This window comes from Bos indicus, chromosome 7 (genome assembly GCF_029378745.1).
Source record: "Bos indicus isolate NIAB-ARS_2022 breed Sahiwal x Tharparkar chromosome 7, NIAB-ARS_B.indTharparkar_mat_pri_1.0, whole genome shotgun sequence".
Lineage (NCBI taxonomy): Eukaryota > Metazoa > Chordata > Mammalia > Artiodactyla > Bovidae > Bos > Bos indicus.
This window is the reverse complement of record NC_091766.1, coordinates 64,989,651-65,009,404: the sequence shown is the minus strand read 5'-3', so window position 1 is coordinate 65,009,404 and position 19,754 is coordinate 64,989,651. Positions and strand designations below refer to the sequence as shown.

General features: G+C 37.1%; 1 protein-coding gene across 3 annotated transcripts in view; it reads left to right on the top strand.

The window, feature by feature from the left end:
- Positions 1-18,345, top strand: part of FAM114A2 (family with sequence similarity 114 member A2) — a 35,754-nt gene extending 17,409 nt beyond the window's left edge. For 2 of the 3 annotated variants that reach the window (XM_019965283.2, XM_019965282.2), the window contains exons 10-14: positions 6,299-6,421; positions 6,926-7,065; positions 10,681-10,753; positions 14,304-14,357; positions 16,405-18,345. In XM_019965283.2, coding sequence (XP_019820842.2) covers positions 6,299-6,421; positions 6,926-7,065; positions 10,681-10,753; positions 14,304-14,357; positions 16,405-16,506 — 492 coding nt within the window. In that variant the 3' untranslated portion in view covers positions 16,507-18,345. The remainder of the gene's footprint in view (positions 1-6,298; positions 6,422-6,925; positions 7,066-10,680; positions 10,754-14,303; positions 14,358-16,404) is intronic. The other variant, XM_070793889.1, reaches the window with a different exon arrangement.
- The last annotated feature ends 1,409 nt before the right edge of the window (positions 18,346-19,754 follow it).

Here is a 19,754-nt window from a genome sequence, read left to right as displayed (position 1 = left end):
CTAAATATTTCAATATGTGTCTCTTAAGAATATGGATATTCCCTTACATAACCACACTAATTATCAACTGCAATAAATTTAACATTGATATCATACTTTAGTCTGTTGTCTGCATTCCAGTTTTGTCATGACCTGATAATGTCCTTCATTTTTTTCCTCTAATGTTGGAGCAAGAACATGATCATAAATTGTATTTCTTTGTCACATACTCTGTCTCTCTTAATGTGTATTTGCTTTGTTTTTGTTTGTTTAGTCTCCTTTAATATGGAATAGTCCTTAGCCTTTCTTTGTCCTTTATGATTTTGACATTTTTGAGAAATACAAGCCCCTTCTCCCTTTATAGAAGTAGAGTATTCCTTACTTGAGGGTTATCTGATGTTTTCTCATGATTAAAGTCAGGTTATGCATTCTCAGCTGAAAGAGCTCATAAATAATGTTGTATCCTGCACAGGGTACAACATATCTCGAGGCACATGATGTCCATCTGTCCCTGATTGGTGGGGTGTTGTCTGATTTCTTACTGTATGGTTATGATTTTGTTCCTGTGCTGCTAATGAGCTTTCTGTGGGGAGACATTTTTAAGACCATACAAATACCCTGCTGCTCATAATTTAGCATTCTAGATTTAGCAACTATTCATGATTCTTGATGCACCAGTCTTTACTGTGAGGATTGCCAAATGATGATTTGTTTCAATCCCAGTACATGCTTCACATTTACCAGTTGGCTGTCAGCTGCTGAAGAGTTAAGAACTTTCCCTTCTCCCTTTGTCTCTTTGTTATCTGTTATTGGTATGGTCTCATGGGTTTCTATTTTTTTCCCCATTGGTTTGTAATTCATTACTGTCCTTAATTACTTTGGTGTTCAAATTGTCCTTCAAGCTGACTCCTGTGTGATGTGTCCCTATTAGTCTTTGAGTACTTCCTTATTTGGGGGCATAACAAGATCTTGTGCCTTCCATATTTCTCCCTAGAATCAACCTGAAATTCAAGGAGCCATGGTTCCTTTTTGCTATTTCAAGCCAAAACTTGGGTGCTAGATGTATTCATTGCTTAGGGTATCTTTGCTTCTAGGCTTGTTGGCAGAGCTGTGTGTGTGTGTGTGTGTGTGTGTGTGTTTGTTGGCAGAGCTGTGTGCATGTGTTAAGTTGCTTCAGTCGCATCCAGCTCTTTGTGACCCTAAGGACTATAGCTCACCAGACTCCTCATCCATGGGATTTTCCAGGCAAGAATACTAGAAGGGATTGCCATGCTCTCCTCTAGGGAATCTTCCCAACCCAGGGATCGAACCTGTGAGTCTTATGTCTCTTGAGTTGGCAGGCAAGTTCTTTACCAGTAGTGCCACCTGGGAAGCTGCAGAGCTAGGAAATGTATTTAACTACACACATGTGCACCACCCTGTGTATATGCATAAGTGTATGCATGTGTGTAAATGTGTATACTCATATACTTATTTTAGAGATCATGAGTTCATACCAATAACCCCAGTTTCAGTCCATTTTTATGGGTTCTTCCTTGCCTCTCCCCATTTTACATTTGTCTCTTTCACAGTAAGAACTCTGTCTCCCAGTAACATTACCACACTTTCTACTTTCCTCTATTCTGTAATGCATTTGAAATGTATGCTTGCCCATACTACTATAAAACCAATCTACAAAAAAATTTATGATTTATTTACTGTCTCCTCTGGTTAATTTGATTTCATCTTTGAATATGTAGAGTATTAACATGTTTTCAAGTCACAACTTCAAAAAAATATACACAGAAGTGTCGCTCCCTCTCAATTCCTATCTACTCCATTCTCCACTCTCCTTTTATATTTTGAACTTTCTTGTTTTCCAGCATATCCTTCCTATGTTTCTTTTTTAGATAACAGATATATTTTTTTAATCTCCTTCTTATATAAAAGTATACATACTATATGTATACTCCATGTAGCACTTTATTCACTTAACTGTGCAGATGTACTTCATAAAATTATCATTGGTTCTTATTTGTTTTTAAATGTGTGTATCTTACCTCCCATTCTAACAGTTAAATTTCGTCAAGGCTGGATCTGTGATATGCTTTATTGTTCTTAAGATCCCACCTCTGCCATCTTACTTTCTGTGCAGTCTTAAACAAGTTGCTCAATCTCTCTGTGCCTCAGCTTCTCTGTCTGTGAGGCAGGGATAATGTAGGGTTCCTGTAAAGATTTAATGTGTTAATACACACAGAGCTCTTAAAAGTGCCTGGCCCATAGTAAATATACATTGTTTATGGTCCTGAAGAAGCTGTCTCAGTGTGTTATACATTTAGATGTTCAATAAATATATGTTTACAATAAACCTTTATTTTGCTAGGTGCTAGGGAAAAAGTAATGAAAGAGACATAGACTCTTTGCTCAAAGAGATTATAATAATAAGTTATTAGTCCTAGTCATTCTCTGAAAGCAGTTTTCATATTGTTTATATTTTGGGTTTTGAGACTTAAGATATACAATGATTAAGGATAAGGGCCTGATTATTTCCAGGAATTTATATGAGAGTCTGTATGATTCAGAGGAAAAGCAATGAAGTAAAAATCTGAAAGCACAATTCTGATTCTTATTCTGACCCTCACATGTGATATGGGCAAATCCCATTCCTTCTTCAGGCCTCACTTTTTTTAAGCAAAATAAATAAATAAATAAGCTGTTGCAGAAGCTAGGCTCAAAGGTGCCTTTTAATTTTTAGGTCTTCCCTAATGGCTCAGTGGTTAAATAATCTGCCTGCAGTGCAGGAGTTGCAGGTTGTATCACTGGGTCGGGAAGATCCCCTGGAGGAGGAAATGGCAACCCACTCCAGTATTCTTGCCTGAAAAATCCCCACAGACAGAGGAGCCTGGCGGGCTACAGTCCATGGGTCGAAAAGAGTTGGACATGACTAAGCATGAGCCTAGAGGCTCAGATGGTAAGGAATCTGCCTGCAATGCAGGAGACCTGGGTTTGATCCGTGGGTCAGGAAGATCCCCTGGAGAAGGGAATGGCTGCAAACTCCAGTTCCCTTGCCTGGAGAATTCCATGGACAGGAGAGTGACAGCTTATGGGCTACAGTCCATGGGGTTGCAAAGAGTCGGACACAACTGAGCAACTGACAACAGCAACAAGCACTGATGAGTCTAGATCTCAGACTAGTTCCAGACTGATCTGGGTGTGGAGGGTGGCTACCGTTGGTATTTTTTTGAAAAGGATGATAAATTACACTGAGTTGATACAATAGACTGTAATAACATCACTTAATGTATTTATTACTAGAGAGGTTATTTTAAGTATATATTATGCCTACTAAAATGATTCTTAAGTATGTTAAATTTATAGTATCAGTTTTCTTTCTGTTTTATATGGCCTTATCTCTTTATTTTTCTTTTTTCCATCTCACATAAATCAGTGTCTGTTTTTTCCTCTCATTTTATCTCCTCAAAGAAATTGTAAAGACTTTCACATATATTTAGACTATTCGTCAACTGTTAGAATTCTTAACAGCCTCATCTTTCACTGTTCTCTTCTATATAAATTTTACCTCCCCAACCTCATCTTTTATCACACTTCTCCCATATTGGCCTTGGTTCTGTTCCTTGAATATACCAATTTGGTTTCCCTCTGCTTATGTCTTTCATTGTCTAAATATTTTATATGGCTAATACCTCTTACATTTCATAATTCAGCTCAGATATTGCTCCTCAGAGATTTCCTGCCCACCCAAATGGAATCTGCTTTCTACTCACCCACTCTACACTCTTTAGCACTCCATTTTATTTTCTTCACACATTTACATGTTTGCTTGTTAATTGTACTTTGGTAGTAGAATAAAGATCAGGGCCATAGTTTGTGTTAGTCACTATATTCCCAGCATCTAGGACAGTATGTGCTACATATTTGTAACAAATGAATGAATGTGCCCTGTTATCTGGTCTTACCAGTTATCTGACAGTTTTCTCAGTACACCTTGTGTTTTCTTGCTTCCAAACCTTTATATAGTTAATGTTTTTATTTATTTTTTAATTTTGAAGGTTAATGCATAAAATGCATAAGTAGTGGGAAGGTTATAGATCAGAGCCAGATTATACCTGAGGGACTTCTGGGAGTCCCTGTATTACAGGGGAAAGAACCTTGAAGTGAATGTCGAGTACATAGATTCTACTCTAGCTCATTCATGTGTACCCTTGGTTATGGCACCACTTATTGATCCTTAAAGGCTCAGCCCTAATACTATGTCTGTAATAAAGCCTGCGATTCTCTCAGTTTTCAGTTGGAATGACTCTCAAGGTCTTCTTTGGATTCCTATTGCTTAGTTACAACTCTGAACACATTCTGTCTATATAAAGTCACTCAAGTGGGTTAACTCATGTAATGACAGTAAACATTTCCTTAGAAACCTGGACTCTCTCAGTTGCAAATGACAGAAACTTAAATCAGACTGGATTAAGAGAAAGGCATATTTATTAGCTCAAGAAACTAGAAAGCTGGGGCTTCCTTGGTGGCTCAGTGGTAAAGAATCTGCCTGCCAATGCAAGGAGACCTGGGTTCAGTCACTGGGTTGGGAAGATCCCTTGGGGAAGGAAATGGCAACTCACTCCAGTATTCTTCCCTGGGAAATCCCATGGACTTAGGAGCCTGGTGGGCTACAGTCCATGGGTTGCAAGAGTTGGACACAACCTAGAACCAAACAACAAGTTGAAAAGGTATTTAGGGGACTGTAGGCATACATAAAAGGGTTGTTGAGGTGCCCATCTCCTGAGATGTCTTTGAAAGTTACTTGGAGCAGACAGTGTTTGGATGGAGAATTGAAAGAAAATTGAGTTGCCTTGATTTAAGGGGGAAAAATGGGAAAGACACTCTGGACTAAGTAAATAACATGAAAGAACAGGCACATTACCGGACATTATTATCAGTTCATAAAGTGGAAAGTGGTGAGAGAAGCTGGAGAGGTAGGTAGACTAGATCATGGGCACTTTTTAGATCATGTCAAAGAGCATGATCTAGTTGATGGGGAGCCATTGAAGAGAAGCGGAGAAATCAGCTATGGGCTTAGATAGGTCACTGGTACCACTGTGGAAGATGGATTTTAAGATGAGCCAAATTGGAAGCAGGGAGACCAGAGTGCTATTGCCATAAAGTATATCTGGACTCCTGTGGTGGTAACAGGAAGAGGAGAGGCAAATTGGAGAAATACGTAGGCTAAAATCAGACCATGTTGGTGCTTGGAAAGGAAGAATCTAGGATGGCTCAGGTATTTTGGCTTGGATGACTGGTGGTTCTTCTAAAGCTCAAGGGAATAAGAGAAGATGAAAAAATTAGGGGTAGGGAGAGAAAGATGACATTTAATTAAATTTTGTCCATGTTATACATGATACAGATGCCATAGGATATCCTGATATGTATGTCAAGCAAGGAGTTGGAATATGTTGTTTTCAGGAGAAGTTAGTGCTGGAGATAAGGATTCAGGAGTCAGCAGCAGATAGGGAATAGTTAAAATTACTGAGTTAGGACTGATGGAGAGAGAAGAGAGTAGGGTGAGAGAAGTAGAGAGCCATGACTGCTATTTGGTTTGATCAGTACTGACTAGGAAGGGGTATGGGGGACTTTCTAGAGGGATGGGAATGTTCTGTATCTTGATCTGGGTCACATAAACATAAATGTGTACACATGTAACCTGTCATACTCTGAAAATTTGTGCACTTTATGTAAGTTACACCTGAGTTTAAAAACAGCCAAAGGATTAGAGAATTCAAGAGGGAATGAGTGGTCATAGATGTTAAGAGTTTTATAGAGATCTGGTGAGTTCAGCACTGAGAAGTTCAATAGTATGTTCGGGTGAGAACAAGAACGCTGACTTCCATTGTGCTAATATGTTTCTGGTGGAGGCACAGGAATCTTGGTGAGCTAAATTAAATTGCTGATGGACTATACAGCTATCCCTTGACAGCCTCAGAAGTATCCTGCTTCCAGGGACCCCTCTTGATACCAAAATTCAGGGATGCTCAATTCCCTGATACAAAATGGTGTAATATTTGCATATAACCCATGTACATCCTCTAGTATATGTTAAATCATCTCTTGATTACTTATAATACCTAATACAGTGTAAATGGTGTGTATATAGTTGTAAAAGCAATATAAATGCTGTTGAAGTTGCCAGCCTTTGGCAAACTCGGGTTTTGCTTTTTGGAACTTTCTGGATTTTTTTTTTTTCTGAATATTTTCAGACCATGGTTGATTAACTCTGAAGATGTGGAGCCTGTGGATATAGAGGGCTGACTGTAATCTTTTTCTTATTTAGGCAAGAAATGCAGCCTATGAGTGGATCAGGACATCTCTGGCCAAACCGTTGAAAGAGAAGGAAGAAGGAGAAAAACAGTTGGAAGCAGAAAACACTGAACAGATCAATAACAAATCAATAGAGGTAAAATGAAAACAACTAAGGCTTTTTTTTTTTTTTTAATTTGAGATGGGAGTATCGATACGTAAGAGAAGGCCCTAAGCAATTTCTATTTTTGTTGTACTGCTATCCATAATTTCTGCTTTGTGATCCAAGATCCCAGCATCTTAGTTCCAAACTATAGGATGGAAAGAGTGAAGAAAAAGAGGCAAAGGGTGCATGTATGTGGCGTCATGAGAACATTCCCAGAAGCTAACATCTGACACTTTTTATTCTAATCGTTTGACTAAAACTTGGTCACATGGTCACACTTCATGGGAGCCTCTTTTTTACCTCTGTGAGCCCAGTTATAAAATTATGTAACAACTCTAGAAGAAGAGGAGGTTTATTGACGGGCAGATACTAGTCTTCGTTGCTTTCAAGGTACTGAATACTTCAGTATGGGAGAAGCAAGGTGGTGTCATTTCCTCTTGTATAAAAAAAGCCAAGTGCTCAGACTTGTTATGCTTTGTTTTGTTTTCCATCCAGGATATCCATGCATTTGCAATCCGAAGCCTAGCAGAACTGACTGCCTGCTCAATTGAACTTTTTCACAAAACAGCGGCTCTGGTTCTACATGGCCGGAAACAGGAAGTAACAACCATAGAAAGGAGCAGAGCCCTTTGCCAGTAAGTGTAATAAGTATCCCTTTAAAAGGAAGCATATTGCTGTAAGAGTTTTCTCAGTTTTCTTTCCAAAGTTTTAGAAACTTTCCTCTCAATAAGATGTTATTCACGTTGCACCATTCACATCTTTGAGGTTTATTTTGGATTTTGTTTATTTTCATTGAGCCTTAAATCTGCATTAGAAATTTACCCTTTTTAATTAACCAACTCATACTCTGAAAACTATTTATTTCCCCAGATTATTGGCCTTATTTGGAGTAGAATTGTACGTAAGTGAAAACAGAAAATAGTTCTGAGAACCTCAGTTTTTTTAAATTTTTAAAAAAAATTATTTATTTTTGGTTGTGCTGAGTCTACATTGCATAACAGTTGCTAGATTTTGAGTGCTAACTATATGCCAGGTACCATGCTAAATGAAGTGAAGTGAAGTCGCTTAGTCGTGTCTGACTCTTAGTGACCCCATGGATGGCAGCCTACCAGGCTCCTCCGTCCATGGGATTTTCCAGGCAAGAGTACTGGAGTGGGCTGCCATTGCCTTCTCCATGCTAAGGGATACATGTAAATGTATCATTAGTAATCTTTAAAACAAACTTTAAGATAAGTGATCAGTCCAGCTTTAAAAATGAGGAAACACAGACTTAAGTAAATTGCCAAGTTTTGCAGACTGGGATTTAAACCCAGGTCTAAGTTTCAAACCCTTTTTTTTTTTTTGGTTTGTTTTTTACTATATTGATGATTTTGAACAAAATTTTTAAAAATAATAGAGTGTAGATAATCACAGGAGGAAAAAAAAACCCTACTGTTTTCTATAGTCACAGAGGGAGAAAACAAAATCCTACTGTTTTCTAACTAAATCTCCCAAAAAAATAATGAGAATTTTCATTGGGAAAAAAACGTGAGTGAGAGTGTCTAGTGTATTAGGATTAGAAGAGACCCTTGTTGGTCTCTGGGCCTCTTCTTCACTACACTTTTGCTGCCCCTCTACAACATCCCATAAGGAGGGGGCTTAGTCTTGTTTTAAACATTTTTAGGATGAGAAGTGAAGTTGCTCAGTCATGTGCGACTCTTTGCGATCCCATGGACTATAGCTGACCAGGCTCCTCCATCCATGGAATTGTCCAGGCAACAGTTCTGGAGTGGTTTGCCATTTCCTTCTCCAGGGGATCTTCCCTACCTGGAGGTCGAACCCAGGGCTCCTGCATTACAGGCAGACACTTTACTGTCTGAGCCACCAAGGAAGCCCCATCCTTAGGATGAGGGATTCACAAACCTACAGCATCCTGTTCTTTGGGAAAGTAGCTATTTCCACTGCTTGGAATGCTTTTCAAGTCATGGCTCTTCCCCTCACTGAATTCAGTTTTTACTTCTAAGAGGTTCCTTTTTTCACCTCCAGTCTAAAATGCTATCTTCAACCATTTTCTCATTCTTTTTTCCCCTCTGACTGTTTCAGTATCACATAGATCAATTTAACTTCCTCAAGGTTTGGATTTATATTTTATTTATTTATTTATTAAGATTTATTTATTTATTTTATTTTTGGCTGCATTGGGTCTTCATTGCTGTGCACAGGCTTTCTCTAGTTGTGGCAAGTTGGGGGCTACCCTTCAGTGTGGTGTGCAGTGTTCTCATTACAGTGGCTTCTCGTTGCAGATCTCAGGCTCTAGGCGCCTGGGCTTCAGTAGTTGTGGTTCACAGGTTTAGTGACTCTACGGCATGTGGGGTCTTCCTGGACCAGGGATTGAACCTGTGACCCATACGTTGGCAGGTGGATTCTTAACCACTTGACCACCAAGGAAGCCCATTTTGTTTTGTTTTTTAATTTTTTTAATTAAAAAAAAGTTTTATACAGTTTTTAAAGATTACCTTTAAAAAGTATAAAGATTCACAGTTATTACAGAATATTGGCTTTATTACCCATGTTGTATAGTACATCCTTGAGCCTGTCTTAACACCCAATAGTTTGTACTTCCCACTCCCTCACCTACATATTGCCCCTCCCTCCCTCTCCCTACTGGTAACCACTGTGTTCTCCATATATGTGAGTCTGCCTCTGGTTTATTTTATTCAATAGTTGTATGTTTTTTATTCCATATATGTGATATCATACAGTATTTGTCTTTCTCTATCTGACTTGTGTCCTCTTAGTCCATCCGTGTTGTTGCAAATGGCAGAATTTCATTCTTTGTTTATGGCCAAGTAGTATTCCATTGTGTATGTATACTGCATCTTTATCCATTCATCTGTTGATAGACACTCAGGTCACTTCCATATCTTGGCAATTATGAATAATACTGTTATGAACATTGGAGTGCATGTATCTTTTTGAGTTAGTGTTTTTGTTCTTTTTTGATATATACCCAGGAGTGGAATTGTTGGGTCACATGGTAGTCCTATTTTTAGTTTTTTGAGAAAACTATACTATTCCCACAGTGGCTACACCAATTTACATTGCCACCATCAGTTACAAGGGTACCCCTTTTTCCACATTGTTGCTAACATTTGTTATTTGTGTTCTTTTTGATGACAGCCATTCTGACAGGTATGAGGTGATATCTCATTGTAGTTTTCTAAAAAAAATTTAAATTTTTAAAAATTAAAAAAACTTTCATTGGAGTGTAGTTGATTTACAGTGTTGTACTAGTTTCAGGGGTACAGCAAACTGAATCAGCTGTGCATATGTCCACTTTTTTTTTTTTAAGATTCTTTTCCCATGTAGGCCATTAGAGTACTAAGTAGAGTTCCTTGTTCTATGTATAGCAGGTTATTATTAGTTATGTATTTTATATATAGTAGTATGTATACATCAGTCCCAATCTTCCAGTTTATCCCTCACCACCCTGGTAACCATAAGTTTGTTTCCTATATCCATGACTCTACTTCTGTTTTGTAAATAAGTTTTTTTTAAGATTCCCCATATAAGTGATACCATATTTGTCTTTTTGTATCTGACTTATTTCACTCAGTGTAATGTTACTGTCTTACTGTGGCTTTGATTTGCCTTTTCCTGATATATTTTTGAATTCTTTATTTTCTTAGGTCATATCACCATTTAGTGCATATTATGTATATATAAATATATCTATATGTTTATGTGTCTATGTATAAATGTATACATACATAACTATAAACATATACAAATACCCATCTCTTTCTATATTTATAGTCTCCCTCTTAATCAGCAAGTAAGTCAGTATTCATGAACACTGGTACTTTGCTTGTTTACTAATATATCCCCAGTGCTCAGAAGTACCTGGCACATAGAAGCCTTTCAGTATGTGTTGAATGAATGAATAAATATTTAACTATTTTTCTAAATGAAAAGTAGGATCTTTCAGGTACTACCTTGTATCCTTAAAATGTATCTTAGTTATTTCTTTTGATTTAATTTGAAAGCATAGTTTTTTCCAGAGAATTTTGTAGAAAAATATTTCTCTAAGGACTAAACCTTCTCTTCCTGTAGTATGGGCCTCCAAATACTTGCTTTAAAAGCTGCCTTCTTTCACATTTAGTATCAGGTGTGGGTTTTTTTTTTTTTTTTCTGGTAGTAGCTTTATTTTAAAAAACAGAGAGAAAATAATAAAACAGAAAAGAACCCTTCTCTTTTCCCTTCTTTTCTAGGATGACAGTTTTGTTGTGTAAAGAATTGTCCTGTCTGTCTAAAGAGTTCACCACCTGCCTAACAACTGCTGGGGTAAGAATTCATGACTTTTATTGGGCTAATGTCTGTTTTGTTTTGTTAAAACAGACATTTTAAAATGTTTTAACAGACATTTAAATTTAAAACAGGCATATCTTAAAAATTTGCCGATTTAAGTGTACATTTTAGTGATTTTTAATATATTTACAGAGCTGTGTAGCCATCACCATAATCTAATTTTAGATCTTTTTCATCACCTCTCAGAAAACCTCACACCATTAGCAATCACTTACTTTTCCCTTACCCTCTATATACTTCTAACCTTAAGCAACATTAATATATTTTCTGTCTATAGATTGTCCTATTCTGGGCATTTACTATAAATGGGATCACTCAGTATTGTGGTGTTTGTGTCTGGTTTCTTTCACTTGTTTGTGGTGGTTTAGTTGCTAAGTTGTATCTGACTCTGCGACCTCATGGACTATAGCCCACCAGGCTCTTCTGTCCATGGAATTTCTCAGGTAAGAATACTGGCATGGGTTGCCATTTCCTTTTCCAGGGGATCTTCCTAACCCAGGGATCAAACCTGCGTCTCCTTCCTGACAGGCAGATTCTTTACCACTGAATCACCTGGGAAGCCCTTCTTTCACTTAGCATAATGTTTTTGAGATTTGTCCATATTGTATCAGTATTTCCTTTTTATTACTAAATAGTACTCGTATTTTATGGATATATCTTATTTATCTGTTCATCAGTTGATAGACATTCAGATTGTCTATGCTTTTTGATTATAATGAATGTTGTTACTATAAACATGCATATATGTTTTTATTTCTCTTGGGTGGATAGTTAGGAGTAGAATTTCTGGGTCATATGGGTAATACAGACCATTAAGGAACTGTCAGACTGTTTTCCAAAGTAGTTGTACCATTTTACACCCCTGCCAGCAATGTATGAGGGTTCCAGTTTCTCCACATCCTTGTTGACACTTGGTGTTTTCTGTTTTGTTTTTAAAAATTTTACCTGAGCTAGTAGGTGTGAAGTATTATCTCATTATTGTTTTTTTTTTTTTTTTTTGCATTTCCCTGTTGGCTAATTATGTTGAGCATCTTTTCATGTGCTTGTTAGCAATTTGTATGTCTTTGTTAAAGAAATGTCATTTCAAGTCCTTTGCCTGTCTTTAAGGTTATCTTTTTATTGTTAGTTTCTAAATTGGGATGTTTATTATTTCTTATTTATTCTGATTTTAATTACTTGTCTTTTATTATTTACGATTTATTATTGAGTTATAGGGGGCTTCCCTGTAACTCAGACAGTGAAGAATCTACCTGCAATGTAGGAGACCTGGGTTTGATCCCCGGGTTGGGAAGATCCCCTGGAGAAAGGAATGGCAACCCACTCCAGTATTCTTGCATTGAGAATCCCACAGACAGAGGAGCCTGGTGGGCTACAGTTCATGGGGTTGTAAAGAGTCAGACATGACTGAAGGAGATGGTGAAGGACAGGGAAGCCTGATGTGCTGCCATCCATGGGTTGCAAAGAGTCAGATATAACTGAGCAACTGAACAACATTGAGTTATAGAAGTTCTTTAGTTTTTCTAGATACAAATTCCTTTCAAATATATGATATGCACATGTTTTCTGCCAGTCTATGGGCTATTCTCTCACTTTCTTGATAGTGAATAGTGATATAATCCAAATTGTCAATATTCTCTTTTATCACTTGTTCTTTTGGTATTGTATCTAAAGAATCATTGCCTCACCCAAGATTATGAGGATTTATTCATGTTTTTTTCCTAAGACTTCTGTGTTGCAGCTCTTATGTTTATGTCTGTTATCCATTTTTTTGTGTAGGATGTGAGGTAGGGGCCCAACTTTATTTTTTTTTGCGTGTGGATATCCAGTATTCCCAGCACCGTTTGTTGAAAAATTTTCCTGTTTTGAATTGTCTTAGCCCCTCTCTGTCTAATATCAACTGACTGTAGACATGTGGATTTCTTTCTGGGCTCTTATTTCTATTGCATTGATCTGTGTGTATCTTTATGCCAATATAGACTACTGTAGCTTTGTAGTAGGTTTTGAAATCAAGCAGTGTAAGTTTTCCAACTTTGTTATTCTTTTTCAAGACTTTTTTTTTGTCTGTTTTGGGCCCTGTGCAATTACATCTGAATTTTAGGATCAGTTTATCTACATCTAACTGAATTTTGCAACTCATTTTTGTTCTTTTATATACAATCTTCAGTATATTTTGTGCTGCTCTCCTGAGACCTGTGATGAGAATGTAGACTTTATAAGATAAGAATTCCGAAGTTTGACTCTAGTCTTAAGGGCAGCGCCTTACTTTGACTATGGTAACTCTAATATTTTGCAGTTGGCAGCCAGTAGAAGAGTTGTAGTTAAAGCTAAAGTTTTTTTTTTTGTTTGTTTGTTTTGTTCTGGTTTAAGGAATTGTAAAAATTTACTGAAGGCGTGTGAACTAAGGAAGATGATTCAGACATCAGTAATCATGAATTGGGACAAAATCAAGGGCATTTTAAATGGACAAATAATCATTTTGTAGTAAACCAAGCTCATCCATACAGAGAACAGATAGGTGGTTGCCAGAGGCAAGTGGTGGGGCTGGGCCACATGGGTAAAGTGAGTCAAAAGATGCAAACTTTCAGTTATAAATAAATAATGTACAGCATTGGGGATGTAATGCACAGCATGGTGTCTGTAGTTAATAGTGCCTATTGCATGTTTGAAAGTTGCTAAGAGAGTTTTTAAAAGTTCTCATCACAAGAAAAAAATGATTTATGTATAGTGATAGATGTTGACTGGTCTTACTGTCCTCATTTTGCTGTGTATGCAGATAACAGTCATTATGTTGTACATCTGCAAAAATACCTGCAGTTTATATACTGTTATATGTCAGTTATACCTCAATTGAAAAAAAATCAGCTTGTGGTAAGTATCAGTATGGCAGCAAAGTTATTCTGGGCCTTTACATTTATTTTAGTTAAGAGCATGGCCCAAATTAATTTTTCTCACTTTGAGTTTAGATTTTTCCTGTAGGGGACAATTCTGTTATATAGCTTCTTTTTTCCTCTTAGTATTTTCTTTAAAAGAATTTCTGGGTTTCCTAAAGTTAATCTTCTGAGGCTAAATTTTTCCATGTATTTCATAAAGATGTCACAGCAAGTTGGTTCTGAGGTGCTAGCTAATACATGGAAGTATTAAATTTGCATTATTTGTTTTCATGTTTTCCAAATGGTGTATCTTAAAAAATCAATTGAGTCTTTTGAGCACAAGTTTTATATCTGCAGATTTTGTTTTAAAATTTTTTCTGGTTTTCATGGTCAAATAGACCATTTCTACCCCCTTCTGAAATGAAGATACTTTTTAAAGTCAGTAAAAACTACGAAGGAGTACACTCTCAACTTGGATATCACAGAAGGATAGAAAGAAGGAAATTTAAAGTCCTTCCTGATCTGATTCAGACTTTTTCTATGCTTATATTTATGTATGGGTGTGTATGGGTGTGTTTCAAAGTGGGGTCATACTTTACCTATTTTTTCTTTTTTAAATATGCTATGCTCCCTTAACATATTATCCTTTGTTCTAGGTTAAGGAAAAGGCTGATGTCCTTAATCCATTAATCACTGCAGTATTTCTAGAGGTTAGTAGTACTAATTATTATTATTATTTTTTAAGTCTCTAACTTCTAGGGCATTGTGTATTAATAACTCTTCTTAAGTGTTTTTTTTTTTGGTGGGGGGGCTTCCCTTGTGGCTCGGCTGGTAAAGAATCCACCTGCAATGTGGGAGACCTGGGTTCAGTCCCTGGGTTGGGAAGATCCCCTGAAGAAGGGAAAGGCTACCCACTCCAGTATTCTGGCCTGGAGAATTCCGTGGACTGTATAGTCCATGGGGTCGCAAAGAGTTGGACATGACTGAGCGACTTTCACTTCACTTCTAAGTTTTATTTTTTGGCTTTTTTAAAACTATTTTAGCTGTGTTGATGCAGGTATGACCAAAATGATGTATATTTGATACATATTTCCTGTCCTTTAATTACAAAGCATAAAGATGCCAGGTAAAGTGCAGAGGAAGAAGCAGTTAGGCTGTCATTACTTAGTACTACCCCTTGGTAATTAGTGGACAATTCTCAGTAATGAAACATCTTCTGGAGACCAGCTGGTAAACATGAGGGGCTGGAAATTACAAATAGGCTAGTATTGCTACTTGAAGGGCTAAGGTTCATGCAGAGGAGATTAGTTACAAAACAAAAATAAAACATTTTGTCTTTTTCCTTGCCTGGGAATTTTCTTTATTTTGTCAAAAGGGTACATGTGTTTATATAACCCTTTTCAATTCATTAGATTTAAGGAGGTGGGTGGTTTAAATCCATGGATGGATTATAGTCCCTCCATATGGGATGCTTTCTGGATTCTGTGGTTTAAGAACTCTATCTTGTAAATTAATTGTGCAAAAATTTAGATGTTTGATTACCTATTTAAAGCATATTATCTAAGTCTAAGGGGAAAAATACATTTGATAATCAGTTAGGTTTTAAATATGAATTAAATATTTTTGCCACCAGACTGTTACTTCTTTAGTTTTAGATTCTTTTAATATTACCAATGAGGGAATGCCTTTCATTCCTTAACTGAATCATTTTCCTTTAATAGTCAAAGAAATCATTCTGATCACTTAAGCAATTAAATATGTTTATGATTTAATAGATGACAGAGTGGTATAGATGAAAGGAGCTTGCAAACCAGGAGCCCAGTCCTGTTCTGGATCTCCCCTGATTTGCAGTATGATCATTGACCAGGCATTTACCTTCTCGGCAGTCTTGTTATATTTATATACAGAATAAGAGATTTAACTAGATGTGTTGTGAGGTCTCTTTTGGCTTGAAAGTTTGGCATCAGATGTCACATTGAAGTTAAAATAACCATTTAAATTATGCTACTGATAAATCAAAAAAGGGTTAACACACTTGATATGGGTACCCTTCTGCTATTTTTGAGTTGGTTGTTCTTGCTTATAGATTTGAACACTCTTGTCCTTGAAGTTATACTTTTTTTTTTTTTTATGTAATGAACTCTGTTCTTCTAGAAAGTCAGAAGTTGTCAGATATTAATGAAGTCTGGTAAACTCTGGGCATAATGAATCCTAGCTTTTCATAAATACATCTCTTGTACTAGACAGAAACATATCTGTACTTTATCATCTTTAAAAGTAGTATTCTTTGTTTATACTTGTGAGCACCTGTCACATGTTCACAACTGTGCTGAGTCCATGGAAGAGGAGCAGTCACAACGGACTATAAATTCTGTTGATTTAGAATTCATAGCCTTCTGAAATCCTCTTTGAGTAATTGAGTAAAATGCTTGTGACAGGATTTACCCACTCATTCAAGGAATCAGTAAGCTTTGGATGCTGAATCTGAGCATGATGCCAAAAAATGGCTGTTATTTTTGATGGACCAGTTGGACAAAAATGGTGACATTCTTTTTTTTGTGCTATCATATCATCTTAAGAGCTGGATCATTCTTTTCCTTTTAACTTCAGTGCAATGATTAAGTCTGTATTCTTATTTGCCAGGCTATAGATTCAGTTAGATTATAAAAATTAGTTTGGTTTTTGTTGTCTTATATTTTCTCTTTTAAGAGACAGCAATATTTTCATTTTCTTATTTTTCATTTCTTATCCCTGTAGGCATCAAACAGTGCTTCCTACATTCAGGATGCCTTTCAGCTACTTTTACCTGTATTGGAGATCTCTTTTATTGAGAACAAGACTGAATTACCAGAGGCATGAGCTTCATGTCCAGAGGCCTTTGTCTGAACATTGAGGAACAGAGAAGATTCTACCTGAGACTTGTGATGGCTGAGAAATGCCACTCACTTCTGCGTAGCCCTGCAGAAGTGAGGGAGAAAGGTTATTTTGGTATATAAAAATGCTGGCAGGAGAGCAGATTTGAAGGAAGTTTGTTGTCTTCACTGCTTGACTGAAGTATTCAGGTCCTCACACTGCTCTTCCCAGTTGTTATAATTAATAAATTATTTGAAAAGAAAGTTTTATAGACAGTTCAAAAATAATAGCTCCAGGCGAAAGTTAATGGGATACTCAGGCAAAGATATTGATCTTTCTTTGGCAATATGTAAAACACTAATATTTTTGTCATGGATGTCATTTTATAGTCCATGGATATAATTGGTTGTTAAGCAAGAGGAAAAGAAATTTAAAAAAAAGAGGAAAAGGAATTCAGTATTTTGGAATTTATGTGCTTGATCTGTTAATGCCATTTTCTTTCTCCTTTCTATAATAAAATCTATTGCTTTTAAGAAAACTGAGTATGTATAAACTCTGTAGTGATTGCCCTTGATTACATGGATTTTTGGAATTGGCTAGAAAATTTCATCTACTCTTTAATTCTCAGTGGCATTGAGGAGAAGCTTATGGAATATACCTACCTATAGCCACATTAATTAACTATAGCCAAGTGTCCTTTGACTTCAAGTTGCTCTCCTGTCCCACGATGGTAAGCTTCAAATTGTTGTTGCCTCCCACTCTACCGGATTCAAGACAAAGAAATGCAATTTGGAGAAACAGTTTCATGTTTGTAGATATTCTGAGTTTCTAGGATGTTTTTCACTCATACCCTGTATGCAGGATGAATTCTGTAATAGCTAGCTCCAAAGGAGGGTTGAAGCTCTTTCAGTGATGGAGATTTTGTTACTTGGTTGAAATGGATTGTAGAGTCCCATGAAAATGATGTTCATGTATAATAGGATTAAGACACAGTATATTTTTCTTCATTTTTTTTTGGTTTCTTTTAATGTATTCTTTAGCATGTTTATAAATATAACTTTTATCCTTCAGATTCTAAGCCTTCTTTTGCTTTCTTCAGCAATTTAAAAGATTTATAAGTCCTCTGGAAAATCCCATGGACGCAGGAGCCTGGTAGGCTGCAGTCCATGGGGCTGCTGAGAGTTGGACACGACTGAGCGACTTCACTTTCACTCTTCACTTTCATGCATTGGAGAAGGAAATGGCAACCCACTCCAGTGTTCTTGCCTTCAGAATCCCAGGGACCGGGGAGCCTGGTGGGCTGCCATCTATGAGGTCGCACAGAGTCGGACACAACTGAAGCGACTTAGCAGCAGCAGTAGCAACAGCTATTTTGCTATCCACTCTTTTGAAAAAAAAAAAAAGGTTCTCCAACTTGGTGATTTTTAATGTTTCAGGTAACTTTTATGAGCTCTGCCCCATATCTTTTAAACCTTTAAGTAAAATGTAATAATTCTGTCAGTTTATGCTTTTATTTAGTTTTCCAAATGTAAGCCCCAGTATTTTCCCAGACCGAAGAAATAGCAAAGTGAAGCTATAACATAGATTGATATCAAGACTATTTCTATGTGCACCTTATTTGGGGTAGGGGGCAATTTGTTAAGCTAGGCAGATTTGGAATCACCGACATCACGAAAATGTTAACTCTGCTTATACTATGTTCTAACATGATGAGAAAAGTTTTTGAGTATTTTTTTTAATAGACACATTTCACTGTTCCCAAAGTGAGCAATTCTGTAATTTCAGAAAAGCGGTTGTGTTATGGTAAATAAAGCTGGTGTTCCCAGCCCTAATGTGTGCCTCAAACTTAGTTGCTCTGTCTGAACTGAACATAGTATTCTTTTGAGCAAGGTTTGGAAACTGGTCACGCTATTACCTGTTTGGACTCTCATATAAGGGCAATTTTCAGCTTTTACTCTTCTATCTGGAAACATATCTAAGGTTTTTCTTCAAGAAAGGGGTATAGAGTCGGGGATAGAACAGTGACTGTTTATGCATCTGTCCAGATTGCAGCCCCCATTTTCACCTATTTAGATTAGACCCTACAAAAGGCCAATGTGACTTACCGCCTCTTCTTCTTCTCTCATCCCTCTCATCAGCTTCACCCGCCCTCCCACATGTGTTTCAGTGGATTATGGAGACCACCAATGAGGTGATGAAAGGGCCAGTTGATTCTACATAACAGTTGCCTACCTTTCACCTAGAATATAATGAAAAAAAATGAAAGTTCCTTGATGTAGTAGAGTTGAGGAAATAAAAACGTAAACATTCATTGATAGGTGAAGTAGGTAGGTTGAGGGGGCATATTGGAACCTGTTGGATTATGGTGATGGTTTTGGATGATGCATGCTTCATTATCCCATTTGGAGTGAGTACATGATGTAGTTTCGTGACGATCCCTACTTTTTTTTGGTGCTGCTGCTGCTAAGTCGCTTCAGTCGTGTCTGACTCTGTGCGACCCCATAGACGGCAGCCCGCAGGCTCCCCCATCCCTAGGATTCTCCAGGCAAGAACACTGGAGTGGATTGCCATTTCCTTCTCCAATGCATGAAAGTGAAAAGTGAAAGTGAAGTCGCTCAGTCGTGTCCGACTCTTAGCAACCCCATGGACTGCAGCCCACCAGGCTTCTCTGTCCAGGGGATTTTCCAGGCAAGAGTACTAGAGTGGGGTGCCATTGGCTTCTCCCTTTTTGGTGCTACTTCCTTTAAATTTTCTGGTATCAAAGATTTACCACTATGTCTTAGTATGTGCCACCCACCTCTTCCCAATTCACTTAGCACCTTGATAGATTAAATGTTATTACTAGAGTAAATGTTCCTCTTCCTACTATTGGATTTTTTAAAGGCTGTGATTAAGAGACTTCATTAATTTGATCTAAAGGAAATAGAAATGTTCATAAACTAATGTCAACCCCACATTTATCTCCAGTGTACACACTGGCCAGTGCTATGCTCTTAAGCTGTTCTAAAGGGAAGTCGTTTTCCCAAATCTGCTGTACATGTACCAGTATCGTTAATTTTTTAAAGCACATTTTAAAAATTGGAATAATCTGTCACAAAGTTTCTACCAGACAGTTCAGCCAATTTCAGCCAAACTTGTTTAAGCCTGAGTTGTTTACATCATAATTGTGGCTGTTTATGTCATAACTGAAGAACTTCTCTTTAGTACAGCCTGCTCTTCGTTTGTTGCTTCCAGTTACATTACTGAGCATAATG